The sequence below is a fragment of the Nerophis ophidion genome, linkage group LG01 (genome assembly GCF_033978795.1).
Source record: "Nerophis ophidion isolate RoL-2023_Sa linkage group LG01, RoL_Noph_v1.0, whole genome shotgun sequence".
In the NCBI taxonomy this organism is placed as follows: Eukaryota; Metazoa; Chordata; class Actinopteri; order Syngnathiformes; family Syngnathidae; genus Nerophis; species Nerophis ophidion.
The window spans coordinates 18,749,797-18,768,032 of NC_084611.1; the positions used below are offsets into that span (position 1 = coordinate 18,749,797).

General features: G+C 40.5%; 1 protein-coding gene across 6 annotated transcripts in view; it reads right to left on the reverse strand.

The window, feature by feature from the left end:
- trpm3 (transient receptor potential cation channel, subfamily M, member 3) overlaps positions 1-18,236 on the reverse strand; it is a 400,472-nt gene that overhangs the window by 144,713 nt on the left and 237,523 nt on the right. For all 6 annotated transcript variants that reach the window (XM_061897816.1, XM_061897779.1, XM_061897795.1 and 3 more), the window contains exon 9: positions 12,001-12,073. In XM_061897816.1, coding sequence (XP_061753800.1) covers positions 12,001-12,073 — 73 coding nt within the window. The remainder of the gene's footprint in view (positions 1-12,000; positions 12,074-18,236) is intronic.

Consider the following 18,236-nt stretch of genomic DNA (forward strand, 5'->3'; position numbering starts at 1 on the left):
TGCTAATGAGAGGAAGAGCTCACTAATAAGCACTTAACTGGAGATTTGTGTGCATTAATATGCAGGGTGGTCTGTCCTGAATCAAAGTGTGTGACATTACGAGGGAGAAGGGATTTTTACGTACCGATTGCTGATTGCCTCAGGCCACGTCTACACTAAATCGTTTAACCCCTTCAACGAAAAATTATTTAGCCAAAGCCCCGTTTCAGCCACACTAAACCGGCGTTTAAAGTCCCCATTCTCGGACAAGTTTTTACACGGGGAATTCAGCCGTGTATTTCTTGAATATCCTGAACTTAGCTTTCTATGGACTCATTGATCGTTTACACAGTGAGTTCGGAGAGACACCAGAAAGACCTCGCCCACACAGGAAGTGACGTCAGAAAGAACCCGCCACAGCCAGCTTCATAATAAAGCGGTTTCGTAGCTCGGACCCAACCACTGGAAATATGAAGGCGAGTCATCCAGACATGCCCGCGTTTCTCCTTCTTTTACATGTACAGACGCTGAAGGAACTAACTCATGAATAACTTAAAGGCCTACTGAAATGAGATTTTCTTATTCAAACGGGGATAGCAGGTCCATATTATGTGTCATACTTGATCATTTTCCGATATTGCCATATTTTTGCTGAAAGGATTTAGTAGAGAACATTGACGATAAAATTCGCAATAATAAAAAAGCCTTGCCTGTACCGGAAGTGGCCGACGATGACGTCACACGTGTGAAGGCTCTTCACGTCCTCACATTGTTTATAATGGGAGCCTCCAACAAAAAGAGCTATTCGGACCGAAAAAACGACAATTTCCCCATTAATTTGAGCTAGGATGAAAGATTCGTGGCTGAGGATATTGATATCCAAAGACTAGAAAAAAAAAAAAAAAAAAAAAAAAAAGGCGATTGCATTGGGAGCGATTCAGATGTTTTTAGACACATTTAATAGGATAATTCTGGAAGATCCCTTATCTGCTTATTGTTTTAATAGTGTTTAAGTGAGATTGTAAAGATTGTAAAGTCATACCTCGAGGTCGGATGGCTGCGGTGAACACGCAATGTCTCAGAGAGAAGCCAAGGAGCCAAGCTCACAGCTGCCTTTTTTGACATGACAGCTGCTGCAGGACGACGAATAATCCATTGATGTCTCCGGTAAAATATAGATCACAATTTCCCCATCCAAAAACATGCTGGTTGACGTACAGAAAACATGTTCGCTTGACCGCTCTGCTTCACAACAAACAAAGAAACACCGGCTGTGTTTCGGTGCTAAAGACAGCTGCAATCCACCGCTTTCCACCAACAGCATTGTTCTTTGTAGTCTCTATTATTAATTGAACAAATTGCAAAAGATTCAGCAACACAGTTGTCCAAAATACTGTGTGATTATGCCATGAACAGAGACGACTTTTAGCCGTGTTTGGCACAGCGCTAATATTTCCTTACAGTCCGTGATGTCACGCGTACGTGTCATCATTCCGCGACGTTTTCAACAAGAAACTCGCGGGAAATTTAAAATTGCAATTTAGTAAACTAAAAAGGCCGTATTGGCATGTGTTACAATGTTAATATTTCATCATTGATATATAAACTATCAGACTGCGTGGTCGGTAGTAGTGGGTTTCAGTAGGCCTTTAAGAGAAAGCGATTGCAGCTATTTGGGATACAACACTTCTTAGACGGGAAGAGATCTTGCCAATGTCCGGACAGGTCAGCTGTGATGCTACTTAGCGAAAAATGTTGTACATTTGTCAAAGGAAAGACAACGAGAATGAGGGCTCCCATGGATGTGATAAAAAAGGTAGCGTGTGCTTTGTGTTACCTGGTTGTTTAGGGAAAGCAAACTATGGAAAATATTAAATGGATATGGACTGGCAAAGCAGAATGTATTAGTTATTATCCGCCATGTATGTATATAAAGTCAACAAAAAATGGACAATGAAGGTAAAGGCAAAAGAGTGAGGAGTGTCTCTGACCAGATACAGTGGGGCAAAATGTATTTAGTCAGCACCGATTGTGCAAGTTCTCCCACTTAAAATGATGACAGAGGTCTGTAATTTTCATCATAGGTACACTTAAAAAAATCCAGGAATACATATTGTAGGAATTTTAAAGAATTTATTTGTAAATTATGGTGGAAAATAAGTATTTGGTCAACCACTCAAGTTCTCACTAATGGAAGGAGGTTTTGGCTCAAAATCTCACGATACATGGCCCCATTCATTCTTTCCTTAACACAGATCAATCGTCCTGTCCCCCTTAGCAGAAAAACAGCCCCAAAGCATGATGTTTCCACCCCCATGCTTCAGAGTAGGTTTGGTGTTCCTGGGATGCAACTCAGTATTCTTCTTCCTCCAAACACGACGAGTTGATTTTATACCAAAAAGTTCTATTTGGTTTCATCTGACCACATGACATTCTCCAAATCCTCTGCTGTATCATCATGTATCCATTTTGGTATAAACTCAACTCGTCGTGTTTGGAGGAAGAAGAATACTGAGTTGCATCTCAAGACACCATACCTACTGTGAAGCATGGGGGTGGAAACATCATGCTTTGGGGCTGTTTTTCTGCTAAGGGGATAGGACGATTGATCCGTGTTAAGGAAAGAATGAACGGGGCCATGTATCGTGAGATTTTGAGCCAAAACCTCCTTCCATCAGTGAGAGCTTTGAATGGTTGTCCGAATACTTATTTTCCACCATGATTTACGAATAAATTCTTTAAAATTCCTACAATGTGAATTCCTGGATTTTTTTTCCACATTCTGTCTCTCACAGTTGAAGTGTACCTATGAGGAAAATTACAGACCTCTGTCATCATTTAAGTGGGAGAACTTGCACAATCGGTGGCTGACCTAAATACTTTATTGCCCCCACTGTATCTAGATCCCTGGATTGATTAATGTTAAATGGTCTTTATCACATTGTTTACATGTCTAATAAAGATTTGATTAATTTATGTTGGCTCAAGTGTGATTCACTATAATAGGGCCACACAGCACACTGGATTCCAGTTAATTGAAATACCATAACACTGGATATTGTTCAGATAAGTTACTGTGGAAGTCACTTCCTTCCGGGTTCTTTGGGCCACCAGTCACCGACATCACCATTCTTTTTCAGGGTCAACAATAATGTTATTTTACAGTAAACGCCAGATCGTGCAAGTCTTTATGTGCTTTCCAGCAATGTCTTTCCTCGATCGAGCACATGAATGGTCTCCCTAAGAGTGGTCTGTCTTGCTCTCGCTCCCCTCGTGCTTCGCCAACCGTCATCAACAACCCCTCCCTCTCCTTCCTGACTGCTGCCTTTAACAGAGCGATTAGACAAACATTCTCAGCTGTGTCATCTACGCACCTGTCGCTAATCTTGAAGCCGGTTCTGCCAAACCCCGCTTCTCTGCAGGTCCGCAGGCCACGCCCACCACAGTTACATTCAAAGGGGAACATTATCACCAGACCTATGTAAGCGTCAATATATACCTTGATGTTGCAGAAAAAAGACCATATATTTTTTATCCGATTTCCGAACTCTAAATGGGTGAATTTTGGCGAATTAAACGCCTTTCAATTATTCGCTCTCGGGTTGTGACGTCACCTAGGTAGTCAATCCGTCATTTTCTCAAACACATTACAAACATCGAGTCAAATCAGCTCTGTTATTTTCAGTTTTTTCGACTGTTTTCCGCACCTTGGAGACATCATGCCTTGTCGGTGTGTTGTTGGAGGGTGTAACAACACGATCATAGACAGATTCAAGTTGACTTACGTGGAGTGTGCATCGATTAGCACGGCATGCTAATCTATGCTAACATGGTATTAAGGCTAGCTGTATATACATATTGCATCGTTATGCCTCATTTGTAGCTATATTTGCATCCAACATTTCCCTCCACCCACACTTAATGCCAAACAAACACTTACCAATCAACGGATTCAAGTCGCATCAGTGTCAAGAGATCCGAAAGTCCCTCGTCTGCACATTTTACCGGGGATGCTACGACAGACATGGCACAGAAATGTCCGGATACACTGCGACACTCAAAGCAGATGCATTTCCTATGATAAAGTCAACGAAATCACCAAGGTGACTTTTGTTGATGTTATTGACTTATGTGCTAATCAGACATATTTGGTCGCGACATGACTGCCAGCTAATCAATGCTAAAATGCTATTTAGGCTAGCTGTATGTACATTTGTAGCTATGTTTGCATCCAGCCTTTCACTCCACCCACATTTAATGCCAAACAAACACTTACCAATCGACAGATTTAAGTTGCTCCTGCACATTTTACCGGCGATGCTATGACAGACATGTTACAGAGATGTATGGATACCCTGTGACACTCAATCGTTGGTTAGAAGGTGATCGCCGAATAGCTTCAATAGCTATTCGCTCAAAAGCATCAGTTTCTTCTTCAATTTAGTTTTCGCTATCTGCCTCCACACTCCAACCATCCGTTTCAATACATGCGTAATCTGTTGAATCGGTTAAACCGCTGAAATCCGAGTCTGAATCCGAGCTAATGTCACTATATCTTTCTGTTCTATCCGCCATGTTGGATTGTATTGGCTTCACGCAGTGACGTCACAGGAAAATGGACGGGTGGATATAGTGATGGTGAAAATCAGGCACTTTGAAGCTGTTTTTTGGGATATGCGTGATGGGTGAAAAAAATAAAAATAAAAACTTTGAAAAATAAAATAAGCCACTGGGAACTAATTTTTATTTACTGAAATTGTGATATGTTCCCCTTTAAAACGCTGCCGGGCAGGATCTGGGTTTGGGTTTCCCACGTCTTTACTCACTGAGCTGTGCAATGAAACTTTGCTCTCAAATGTCGCCCTTTCGCTTTTTCTGTCGTCTTTTTCACTCGCCTTTCACACACTTATTATATCTCAGTGCCCTCTTCCGCTTTTCTCATATTTCAATTCACCGGAATGCCGTTTCCTGTCCCGGCTGAGAGAGAAAGGAACGGTACAATTTGAAGAAACCGGTGACGGCGGTTACAGAGCACGCTTCAGAGGCATGAAAGGTTGTGAAGTCCACACGTCAGTGAATGACGCAAGAGCCAAAGAAATTGTGCATCCTGAACATAAATTATGTAAAACGTTTTATTTCAATTTTACATTCAGGCTGCGTGCGCGCGTGTGAGAGTGCTGCAAAGGGCTGAGGGCCTGATTACTGTCCGATTGCACGATCGCAGGAACTGTGATCAATCGGAGGGACTGAGCAACCAATCGAAAGTATGGATCCGTGTGTGTGTGTGTGTGTGTGTGTGTGCGTGTGTGTGTGTTCTTGTATGTGAACCCTTCTTGAGACATCAACAAGGAAAAGTACCTTCCATATGAGGACCGGTGAACAATATAGGACCGAAATCATGGTCCCAATACAGAAAACCATTGCATCCAAAAGAGAGCCAAACACTAGAGTCCATGAACATTGCTCCAAAGTCGGGATTTCTTTTTGTTAATTTAATGTGCATACAAAAGTAAACATTAATACTGATAAACCTCTTACACTTATACGTTATATATGTCTCTTCAGGATGTGCCGTTTTTAGGGCAGTCTTATTTTTGAAACCAAGAGCTAGTTCTTGGGTACTAATTAATGCGAAGGGCTACCAGTTTGATACACTCTTAAATAAATTGCCGGAAATAGCCAATTTGCTCTATTTACCTTTGATAAATGAATATATATATATATATATATCTATATATATATATATATATATATATATACTATATATATATATATATATATATATATATATATCTATATATATCTATATATATATAAATATATATATATATATATATATAATATAATATATATATATATATATATTATATATATGTACATTTTTGTTCCTTTTACGGAAAGTTTTTTGTAGGGAATAAATGATGAAAAAAAACACTTAATTGAACGGTTTTAAAAGAGGAGAAAACACAAAAAAAATTAAAATTTAATTTTGAAACATAGTTTATCTTCAATTTCGACTCTTTAAAATTCAAAATTCAACCAAAAATTGAAGAGAAAAACTAGCTAATTTGAATCTTTTTGAAAAAAAATTTAAAAAAGAATTTATGGAACATCATTAGTAATTTTTCCTGATTAAGATCAATTTTAGAATTTTGATGAAATATTTTAAATAGGTTAAAATCAAATCTGCACTTAGTTAGAATATATAACAAATTGGACCAAGCTATATTTCTAACAAAAACAAATCATTATTTCTTATAGATTTTCCAGAACAAAAATTTTAAATAAATTCAAAAGACTTTGAAATAAGATTAAATTTGATTCTACAGATTTTATAGATTTGCCAGAATATATATTTTTTTAATTTTAATCATAATAAGTTTGAAGAAATATTTCACAAATATTCTTCGAAAAAACAGAAGCTAAAATGAAAAATTTTATTAAATTTACTTGAACATTGATTTCAATTGTCAGAAAGAAGAGGAAGGAATTTAAACGGAAAAAAAGTTATATGTGTTTTAAAAATCCTAAAATCATTTTTAAGGTTATATTTTTTCTCTAAAATTGTCTTTCTGAAAGTTATAAGAAGCAAAGTAAAAAAATAAATGAATTTATTTAAACAATTGAAGACCAAGTCTTTAAAATATTTTCTTGACTTTTCAAATTCTATTTGAGTTTTGTCTCTCTAAGAAGTAAAAATGTCGAGCAAAGCGAGACCAGCTTGCTAGTAAATAAATAACATTTAAAAAAAATATCGGCAGCTCACTGGTAAGTGCTGCTATTTGAGCTATTTTTAGAACAGGCAGCGGGTTACTCATCTGGTCCTTACGGGCTACCACCTTTGGTGACCCCTGCTCTACTTCAACAGAGTCTTCTCCCTGCCAACTATGTTATAGTTTTTAACATTTCCATATGGAGTCTACTGACAGATATACAGATATGCTGCTTTGTATATGTAAAGTCGTGGTCAAAAGTTTACATACACTTGTGATGGACATAATTATAGTTTCCAATAATTGGTACAGCTCTTTTTTTTTGTGATAGAGTGATTGGAGAAACAAACTTGATTGTCAAAAAAAAAATTCCCGAAATGTGGTTCTTTATGAATTTATTATGGGTCTACTGAAAGTCTGGTGTGGATGAACTTGACTGGCCAGCACAGAGTCCTGACCTGAACCCGATGGAACACCTTTGGGATGAATTAGAACCGAGACTGAGAGCCAGACCTTCTCGACCAACATCAGTGTGTGACCTCACCAATGCGCTTTTGGAAGAATGGTCAATCATTCCTATAAACACACTCCACAACCTTGTGGACAGCCTTCCCAGAGAAGAGTTGGATCTGTAATAGCTGCTAAAGGTGTGGACCGACATCATATTGAACCGTATGGGTTGGGAATGGGATGACACTTCAAGTTCATATGTGAGTCAAGGCAGGTGGCCAAATACTTTTGGCAATATAGTGTATATATTCATCATACTTGCCAACCTTTCCAGAGTTTCAGTGGCCCTCCCGAAAACCTCCCGGGGCGACCATCCTCCCGAATTGTTCCCGATTTCCACCCGAACAACAATATTGGGGGCTCCTCAAATATTCACATTGATTTTAATGGGAGCCTCCAACAAAAAGAGCTATTCGGACCGAGAAAACGACAATTTCCCCATTAATTTGAGCGAGGATGAAAGATTTGTGTTTGAGGATATTGATAGCGACGGACTAGAAAAAAAAACAGTTAAAAAAAAAAACACGATTGCATTGGGACGGATTCCGATGTTTTTAGACACATTTACTAGGATAATTCTGGGAAATCCCTTATCTTTCTATAGTGTTGCTAGTGTTTTGGTGGGTTTAACAGTACCTGATAGTCGGAGGGGTTTGTCCACGGGTGTCTTGACGCCAATGTGTCAGCGAAGTCGACGGCAGCTGTACGGACGGCACAAGCTCAGCTGATCTCCGGTAAGAAGCGACTTTTTAACCACAATATTCTCACCGAAACCTCCTGGTTGATATTCGGCTGGGAACCATGTTCGCTTGACCGCGCTCTGAATTATAGGAAAGTTTCAGCTCCGGGAATTTGCAACAAGGACTCACCGTGTGTTTGTGTGGCTAAAGGCTAAAACTTCCCAACTCCATCTTTCTACTTTGATTTCTCCATTATTAATTGAACAAATTCAGCAACACAGATCTCCAAAATACTGTATAATTATGCCGTTAAAGCAGACGACTTTTAGCTATGTGTGTGCAGCGCTAATATTTCCTAAGAGCCCGTTACGTCGTCACGCGTACACGTCATCATTACGCAACGTTTTGAAAAAAAACTACCGGGAACTAAAAAGGCTGTATTGGCATGTGTTGCAATGTTAATATTTCATCATTGATATATAAACTATCAGACTACGTGGTCGGTAGTAGTGGGTTTCAGTAGGCCTTTAACGTCCACTACAACCTGTCATAACGTCAAGTCAAGTCACATAATACACTCACACAAGTGAATGCAAGGCATACTTGGTCAACAGCCATACAGGTTACACTGAGGGTGGCCGTATAAACAACTTAAACACTGTTACAAATATGCGCCACACTGTGAACCCATACCAAACAAGAATGACAAACGCATTTTGGGAGAACATCCACACCGTAACACAACATAAACACAACAGAACAAATACCCAGAACCCCTCGCAGCACTAACTATTCCGGGACGCTACAATATACACCCCCGCTACCACCAAACTCCGCCTCCCCCCCACCTCCCGAATTTGGAGGTCTCAAAGTTGGCAACTATGATACTCATGTTGTGAAACCGCATGACTGCCGTTTTGTTACCCCAAGAACCAGGAGAGGTGAGAGCAGGTGAGATGACTTTAATAGTCATCAAAAAACAGAAAATAAAGCAGTCTAGCAAAAAATGTTCCAAACATAGGTTTTGTGCTGGAGTGAAAACATAAATAGACCTATGTTGATTGGCAGCAGGTGTCGACCAGCTGCCAAACAACGGAACAAACAGGAAATATAACAAAATAAGAGCACTGACGGGAAGTAAATACAAAAACCAGGAAACAAACACAAATGAAGAGATAGATCGTCACAACTCATACTCATTGAAAACTCTGAGTTTGATCGAAAGGCCTTTAAAAAGTAAAAAACAAACACCTGTGATAGAATTGGACGTAGAATTGTTTTAATTTAACATGGACAAAATTCTCTTTGGAATAATTATGTATAATGGCCAAATAAAAAATTAAAAAACACATAGCAAAGGACAAACAAGTTTGCTTTTGTCCCCAGAGTGTTAATTAATGCATTACTTCACAATTAGGCTCTCACTGATATAAAAAAAAAAAAAAAACATTTTGGGGTTGGTCCTTTAGTTAATTAGAATCTCTCCTCATACTAATTGATTATTCTGCAGTTGTTACAATAATTATTGTTTTTTTTTAAGAGCATACCTACTGAGGCTTGCAAAACATGACATGCTTGCCTACACAAAATGATAGTAAAAGAAACTACGGCGGGCTTCACGGTGGAAGAGGGGTTAGTGCGTCTGCCTCACAATACGAAGTTCCTGCAGTCCTGGGTTCAAATCCAGGCTCGGGATCTTTCTGTGTGGAGTTTGCATGTTCTCCCCGTGAATGCGTGGGTTCCCTCCGGGTACTCCGGCTTCCTCCCACTTCCAAAGACATGCACCTGGGGATAGGTTGATTGGCAACACTAAATTGGCCCTAGTGTGTGAATGTGAGTGTGAATGTTGTCTGTCTATCTGTGTTGGCCCTGCGATGAGGTGGCGACTTGTCCAGGGTGTACCCCGCCTTCCGCCCGATTGTAGCTGAGATAGGCGCCAGCTCCCCCCGCGACCCAAAAGGGAATAAGCGGTAGAAAATGGATGGAAGAAACTACGGCCACAGACAAAACGTATCATAAGGGATACATACGTTTCCAGCCCTCTGTTTACTAAAGGAGACATCAAATCAATACCAAGCTGATGAATGGAGGTAAACACCTCCCCGCCTGCATAGACTACTGCTTTTCTCTGGAGAATGGAGAAAGGGAATATATTGATGGTGCTACAGCTGTGTTTTCCCCATTGGAGGCGAGGGACAGCTGTCACGCCAAATTTCTTCCCCTCTAAACCCCCCCCCCCCTTTTACTTCTGGGGTCATGATTAATACAGACGTTTTGTTATACGCTATATTATAAAAAATAAATTAAAAAAACAATATATTATAAAAAAATTAACGCTATATCATAAAAAATACAGACGTTTTGTTCACGCTATATTATAAAAAATAAAAAAATAAATTAAAAAAACAATTTACAAACCCAGGCTATGGGATGACGCATTTACTTCCGGGGTCAGGTTTTTCTCGTTTCCTCTTACGTCATCTCATAGCTTGTGTCTGCTACAGGAAAATACCGAAAAAAGAGAAAAAGCCACCAAAATAGGAGCGCACGACAAGGACTAAAACACTACACATAGTAAAACATCAAAAAAACTCAAAATAAGTCACGGAGCGATGTGACAGGTCATGAAGGTACACCTACTTTGAGACAATAGTGATGGTTATGGTTTAAAGCAGGGGTCACCAACGCGGTGCCCGCGGGCACCAGGTAGCCCGTAAGGACCAGATGAGTAGCCCGCTGGCATGTTCTAAAATCAGCTCAAATAGCAGCACTTTTTTAAAATTTTATTTATTTACTAGCAAGCTGGTCTCGCTTTGCTCGAGATTTTTAATTCTAAGAGAGACAAAACTCAAATAGAATTTGAAAATCCAGGAAAATATTTTAAAGACTTGGTCTTCACTTGTTTAAATAAATTGATTTATTTTTTTACTTTGCTTCTTATAACTTTCAGAAAGACAATTTTAGAGAAAAAATACAACCTTACAAATGATTTTAGTATTTTTAAACACATATACCTTTTTACCTTTTAAATTCCTTCCTCTTCTTTCCTGACAATTATATCAATGTTCAAGTAAATTAATTTTTTTATTGCAAATAATAATATATACATTTTCATTCAATTCTTCATTTTAGCTTCTGTTTTTTCAACAAAGAATATTTGTGAAATATTTCTTCAAACTTATTATAATTAATATAAAAAATATATATATTCGGACAAATCTAGAAAATCTTTAGAATCAAATGTAAATCTTATTTCAAAGTCTTTTGAATTTCTTTAAAAAAATTTGTTCTAGAAAATCTAACAGAAATAATGATTTGTCTTTGTTAGAAATATAGCTTGGTCCAATTTGTTATATATTCTAACAAAGTGCAGATTGGATTTTAACCTATTTAAATCATATAATCAAAATTCTAAAATTAATCTTAATCGGGAAAAATTACTAATGGTGTTCCATAAATTATTTTTTCAAAATGATTCGAATTAGCTAGTTTTTCTCTTCTTTTTTTCGGTTGAAATTTGAATTTTAAAGATTCTAAACTGAAGATAAACTATGTTTCAAAATTTAATTTTCATTTTTTTTGTGTTTTCTCCTCTTTTAAACGGTTCAATTAAGTGTTTTTTTTTTATCATTTATTCTCTACCAAAACCTTCCGTAAAAGGAAAAAAAATGTACATCGGAATGACAGAAATAAATACCCATTGTTTTATATATATATATAGATTTATTTATTAAAGGTAAATTGAGCAAATTGGCTATTGCTGGCAATTTATTTAAGTGTGTATCAAACTGGTAGCCCTTCGCATTAATCAGTACCCAAGAAGTAGCTCTTTGTTTCAAAAAGGTTGGTGACCCCTGGTTTAAAGTCATATTCAACAATTGTGACAATGCCTTTTTATTGTCAATATCGGCTGCTGGGTTTAATTTTTTTAATGATATCTGCTGGTGGTGTGCCTGCGCATTTTTTCAATGAAAAAAATGTGCCTTGGCTCAAAAAAGGTTGAAAAACACTGGCTTGGAGGATGCATGCAGTATAGCAACATCCCTGGAGGGCGAACATGGAAACCACTTACTGTGGATTTGTGCTTCAGCACACAAACACTCAAACAAGGAGCCTACCTTTAAGCAGTGCGGTGAGGATGGCAAGGTCGATGTCTTGGTGACCCTCTGACCCCATCCGAAAGACCGTTATCTGAGATGGAGAGAGAGAGAGAGAAGATCAAAAAGTGGGAGTTTAAAGGCCTACTGAAATTAGATTTTCTTATTTAAACGGGGATAGCAGGTCCATTCTATGTGTCATACTTGATCATTTCGCCATATTGCCATATTTTTGCTGAAAGGATTTAGTAGAGAACATCCACGATAAAGTTTGCAACTTTCTGTGCTAAGAAAAAAGCCCTGCCTCTACCGGAAGTCACAGACGATGATGTCACATGTTGATGACATCACATGTTGATGGCTCCTCACATATTCACATTGTTTTTAATGGGAGCCTCCAACAAAAAGTGCTATTCGGACCGAGAAAACGACAATTTCTCCATTAATTTGAGCGAGGATGAAAGATTCGTGTTTGAGGATATTGATAGCGACAGACTAGAAAAGAAAAAAATTAATGAATAAAAAGTTGAGAAAATAAAAAAAAACGCGATTTCATTGGGACGGATTCTGATGTTTTTAGACACATTTACTAGGATAATTTTGGGAAATCCCTTATCTTTCTATTGTGTTGCTAGTGTTTTAGTGAGTTTAATAGTACCTGATAATCGGAAGGGTGTCTCCACGGGTGCCTTGACGGCAATATCTCGGGGGAGTCGACGGCAGCTATGGACGGCACAAGCTCAGCTTTTCTCCGGTAAGAACTGACTTTTTAACCACAATTTTCTCACCAAAATCTGCTGGTTGACATTTGGTCGGGATCCATGTTCTCTTGACCGCGCTCTGATCCATAGTAAAGTTTCACCTCCAGGAATTTTAAACAAGGAATCACCGTGTGTTTGTGTGGCTAAAGGCTAAAGCTTCCCAACTCCATCTTTCTACTTTGACTTCTCAATTATTAATTGAACAAATTGCAAAAGATTCAGCAACACAGATGTCCAAAATACTGTGTAATTATGCGGTTAAAGCAGACGACTTTTAGCTGTGTGTGTGTGCAGTGCTCATACTTCCTAAAAACCCATGTCGTCTTGCGTACACGTCATCATTACATGACGTTTCAAAGACGAAACTCCCGGGAAATTTAAAATTGTAATTTAGTAAACTAAAAAGGCCGTATTGGGATGTGTTGCAATGTTAATATTTCATCATTGATATATAAACTATCAGACTGCGTGGTCGGTAGTAGTGGGTTTCAGTAGGCCTTTAAAGGTGCTGTTTGCCTCAAACCAGCGCCTGTTCTCCGCCTATTCTGACTACCGCCCCGTTTAAATTGCACACCAAATCGGATGTCTAAATGCTCCAAAGTGCTTGAAGTCTGATCTATTGGCATTAGATGCAGGCCACATCTGCAGGTAGTCCTGAATCCCATTGGAATCTGATCTTTTCAAATGTGACTTGTCTCAACGCAATGCGGGGGCCAGGGGGACACAGGTCCAGTGGCTGTCCAGAGTCGGGACCCAGGATGGAGCGCGCCTGTGCATCCGTTGGGGACATCTCTGCCCTGCTGATCCGTCAACGCTTGGGATGGTCTCCTGCTTGCTCCAGTATGGACGGGACTTTCGCTACTATATTGGATCCACTATGGACTGGACTCTCACTGTTATGTTGGATCCACAGTGGACTGGACTTTAAAGGCCTACTGAAACCCACTACTACCGACCACGTAGTCTGTTCCTTTATATATCAATGATGAAATATTAAGATTGCAACACATGCCAATACGGCCTTTTTAGTTTACTAAATTTCAATTTTAAATTTCCCGCGAAGAGTCCTGTTGAAAACGTCAGGGAATGAAAACGCGTGCGCGTGACGTCACGGACTGTCAGGAAAAATTATTTCAGCACCAGTTATGGCTAAAAGTCGTCTCTTTTCGTCGCATAACTACACAGTAATTTGGACATCTGTGTTGCTGAATCTTTTGCAATTTGTTCAATTAATAATGGAGACTATAAAGAACAATGCTGTTGGTGGAAAGCGGTGGATTGCAGCTGTCTTTAGCACCGAGACACAGTCGGTGTTGCGAACATGTTTCTGTACGTCAACCAGCATGTTTTTGGATGGGAAAATTGTGATTTATATCTTACCGGAGACATCGTTGGATTATTTGTCCTCCTGCAGTAGCTGTTTAAAAGGCAGCTGCAGTGAGTTTGGTACCTCGGCTTCTCTCTGAGATACTGCGTGTTCCCATTGGCGGGTAAAGTGAGGCGTGTTAACCCGACGAAAACATCGACCCTGAAGGAAATGTCTGCCCTGTGCTCCTCTACTTCGGTCTGCACCGGAGCCGAACAGCAGTACAGGTGTAAAAACACAGTCCTTATTGTGTTTATTTGCCATTTTTCCCCACCACAATGTTATTGCTCGTATGCACTTTGTGTGTGTTTGACCCACTCAACATCATGCGCCTGGACTCTGTAGTCCCCACCACACAGCGGCACTTAGATGAAATTGTTACGGCGCACGCGCACTCCGTTTTCCCTATTCTGCGGGAGCACCAAGAAGCTCCACTTTAAGCGCTGCCAGACACGCCCCCGCGCTCGCCGCGCAAACCACGTTCACTCTCCGCCACAGAGGGGGGAAATCTGCAATCAACGCACCTGGTTATAATGAAGGACGACAGGATAAAGAGCCCCGCCGCTGACTTCTCTTCGTCGGAACGAAGCTCTGTCTGTGTGCAGTAAGCTTCCCGTCTCTGACTTCCCTCAAGATCTCGCTTGTTTACTTGTTTCCTCGTGTCTTTTCCTGATCCCATTTTTGTCTCTGGTTTTCCCGACAGTCACTCGTGTCTCAGCTTCCGCTGTGCGCCTCCGCTGCTGTTTTTTTTCTCCCCCTTGACCTTGTTTGCTCTCCCCGATCCTTGACCCCTGCTTTGGACTTCCAGACTCCTGCCTCCTGCCTACGACCCCGCTCGGATCTCGGACCTCTTGGCTTTTTCCCCCTTGACTTGGACGCTGTACATCCAGCACGGACTTCAACAGACCTTACGGTATTTACATACGGTTAATTTCCACACATAGCTTTCCATTCACACACATAGTTGCATACACACTCCATGCACTCATCAAGCACTCGCCGTGCAAACCACGCCCACTCTCCGCCACAGACGGAGGCAATCTGCAATCAACGCACGTGGGTAAAATGAAGGACAGAATAAAGAGCCTCGCCGCTGACTTCTTTTTTTTTTAAACAAAGCTCTGTGAGCAGTAAGCTTTGCGTCTCTGACTTCCTTCGAGATCTCGCTTGTTTTTTTGATTCCTCGTGTCTTTTCCTGATCCTATTTTTGTCTCTGGTTTTCCCGAACGTCACTCGTGTCGCAGCTTCCGCTGTGCGCCTCCGCTGCTGTTTTTTCTCTCCCCCTGGACCTTGTTTGCTCTCCCCGATCCTTGACCCCTGCTTTGGACTTCCAGACTCCTCCCTCCTGCCTACGACCCCGCTCGGACCTCGGACCACCTGGCTTCTTCCCCTTTGACTTGGACGCTGTACATCCAACACGCACTTCAACAGACCTAACGGTTAATTTCCACACATAGCTTTCCATTCACACACATAGTAGCATACACACCCCATGCACTCATCAAGCACTCAATAAATCTGTTGAGCTTGAGTTGCTGTTGTCGTGCCGTCTCCTTCCCCAGTCCTTACATAACAGCAATAATGGTACCACTACTTTTCAAAGGCAGTATAGTACCGCTTTCAATCCATTAGTAACACGGTACTTTATACCGAACAACCCTACCTTAATGTTAAACAATTTGAGGCTTTACATCCCTTCCGAATTCCACCAATATCGTGAGAATAGGCTTAGGTGCACATGCGTGGGCATAGGCGCATGAAGGGCACCTTGAGGAAGCCCAGAACATGGGTGAGGGCGTGCTCTGAATGCTTGACGAGTTATTCCTCTAATCCAAGCATCCATCTCCTCCTCCCGCCTCCCCTCTTCCCTGCATCCCATCACCCCTTCCCATCTCCCTCCTCTAAATGGCTTCATTTCGGAGAGCGCTGGGAATCCGCAGGATTCTGCGTTCCTCTCTTGGCCAAGGCTGTGGTGACGTTTAGCATCATCTCGGTCGACATCTGTGTTTTCATGCAAACAGGACAGTTTATAAAGTAATCCAAGTCAACATAGGGGATTTGTGGCATCCATTATCTTGGTCCATTTATCATTTGCACACCAGGACACGAGGGCTCATCTCTGGGAGGAGTGAGGCAGAGAAATGCCTTGGACCTGTGTCATGCAATCATTAATAAGGGTGGTAGTAAAATGCGCGCGCATGGGTGTGTGTGTGTGTGTGTGTGTGTGTGTGTGTGTGTGTGTGTGTGTGGACGCACGACTGTAATCAAAAGGTCTTTCTCCAGGTGTAATGAGAGTGCAATTGGAAGCCAGGGTATCGATCAGGGGCGGTCATCATGAGGAAACACCATTGAATTGTTAAAGGCCTACTGAAACCCACTACTACCGACCACGCAGTCTGATAGTTTATACATCAATGATGAACTATTAACATTGCAACACATGCCAACACGGCCTTTTTAGTTTAATAAATTGCAATTTTAAATTTCCCGCGGAGTTTCTTGTTGAAAACGTCACGGAATGATGACACGTGACGTCACGGACTGTCAGGAAATATTAGCTCAGCACCAGTTACGGCTAAAAGTCGCCTCTTATCATCGCATAATTACACAGTCATTTGGACATCTGTGTTGCTGAATCTTTTGCAATTTGTTCAATTAATAATGGAGACTATAAAGAACAATGCTGTTGGTGGAAAGCGGTGTATTGCAGCTGTCTTTAGCACCGAGACAGAGCCGGTGTTTCTTTGTTTTTAACGCAGAGCGGTCAAGCCAACATGTTTTTGGATGGGAAAATTGTGATATATATCTTACCGGAGAGATCATTGGATTATTCATCCTTCTGCAGTTGCTGTTTAAAAGGCAGCAGTGAGCTTGGCTCCTCGAATTCTCTCTGAGACACTGCGTGTTCACCGCAGCCATCCGACCTCGAGGTATGTCTATACAATCTCACTAAAACACTATTAAAACAATAAGCAGATAAGGGATCTTCCAGAACTATCCGAGTAAATGTGTCTAATTACATCTGAAACGCTCACACTGCCGCCGCTCGGAGCCGTCGCTTTTTATTTTATTTATTTTTTTTTTTTCTAGTCCTTTGCTATCAATATCATCATCCACAAATATTTCATCCTCGCTCAAATAATGGGGAAATTGTCGTTTTCTCGGTCCAAATAGCTCTTGCAGCTGGAGGCTCCCATAATAAACAATGTGAGGACGTGAGGAGCCCTCACCCTTGTGACGTCATCGCCTGCGACTTACGGAAAAGGATAGGCTTTTTTTATCAGCACCAAACGTTGCAAACTTAATCGTGGATGTTCTCTACTAAATCCTTTCAGCAAAAATATGGCAATATCGCGAAATGATCAAGTATGACACATAGAATGGACCCGCTATACCCGTTTAAATAAGAAAATCTCATTTCAGTAGGCCTTTAATGCTTGTGTGTATTTGGGGAAGTTAAGACCCGCTATTACAGTTAGATCAAACATTTTTTTTTCTCTTCAACATTAATCCATTTATTCTTATTTGATAGCATGGTCACAGCTCAGTGGACTTAAAAGTCATAAATAAAATAATCAAACGAAAATTTTTTATACAAGAGGGTTTTAATAAACATATGGCCAGGGACCATTTTTGGTCCACAACCGCCCGCAAAAAAAATGTGTTTCTCAACTGCGGTCCGTATGGTCCGTAAGATACTCAATTGTAATACACTTGTCCACCACTTGTGGCAGTAAAGACGATATCAAACAAACAGAAGAAGTCTGGAGATCAAGTCATAGAGAAGTTTCTTAACGGCCTACTGAAATGAGATTTTTCTTATTTAGATGGGGATAGCAGGTCCATTCTATGTGTCATACTTGATCATTTCGAGATATTGCCATATTTTTGCTGAAAGGATTTAGTAGAGAACATCGACGAAAAAGTTCGCAACTTTTGGTCGCTAATAAAAAAGCCTTGCCGGTACCGGAAGTAGCAGACGATGTGCGTGTGACGTCACGGGTTGTGGAGCTCCTCACATCCTCACATTGTTTACAATCATGGCCACCAGCAGCAAGAGGGATTCGAACGGAGAAAGCGACAACTTCCCCATTAATTTGAGCGAGGATGAAAGATTTGTGGATGAGGAT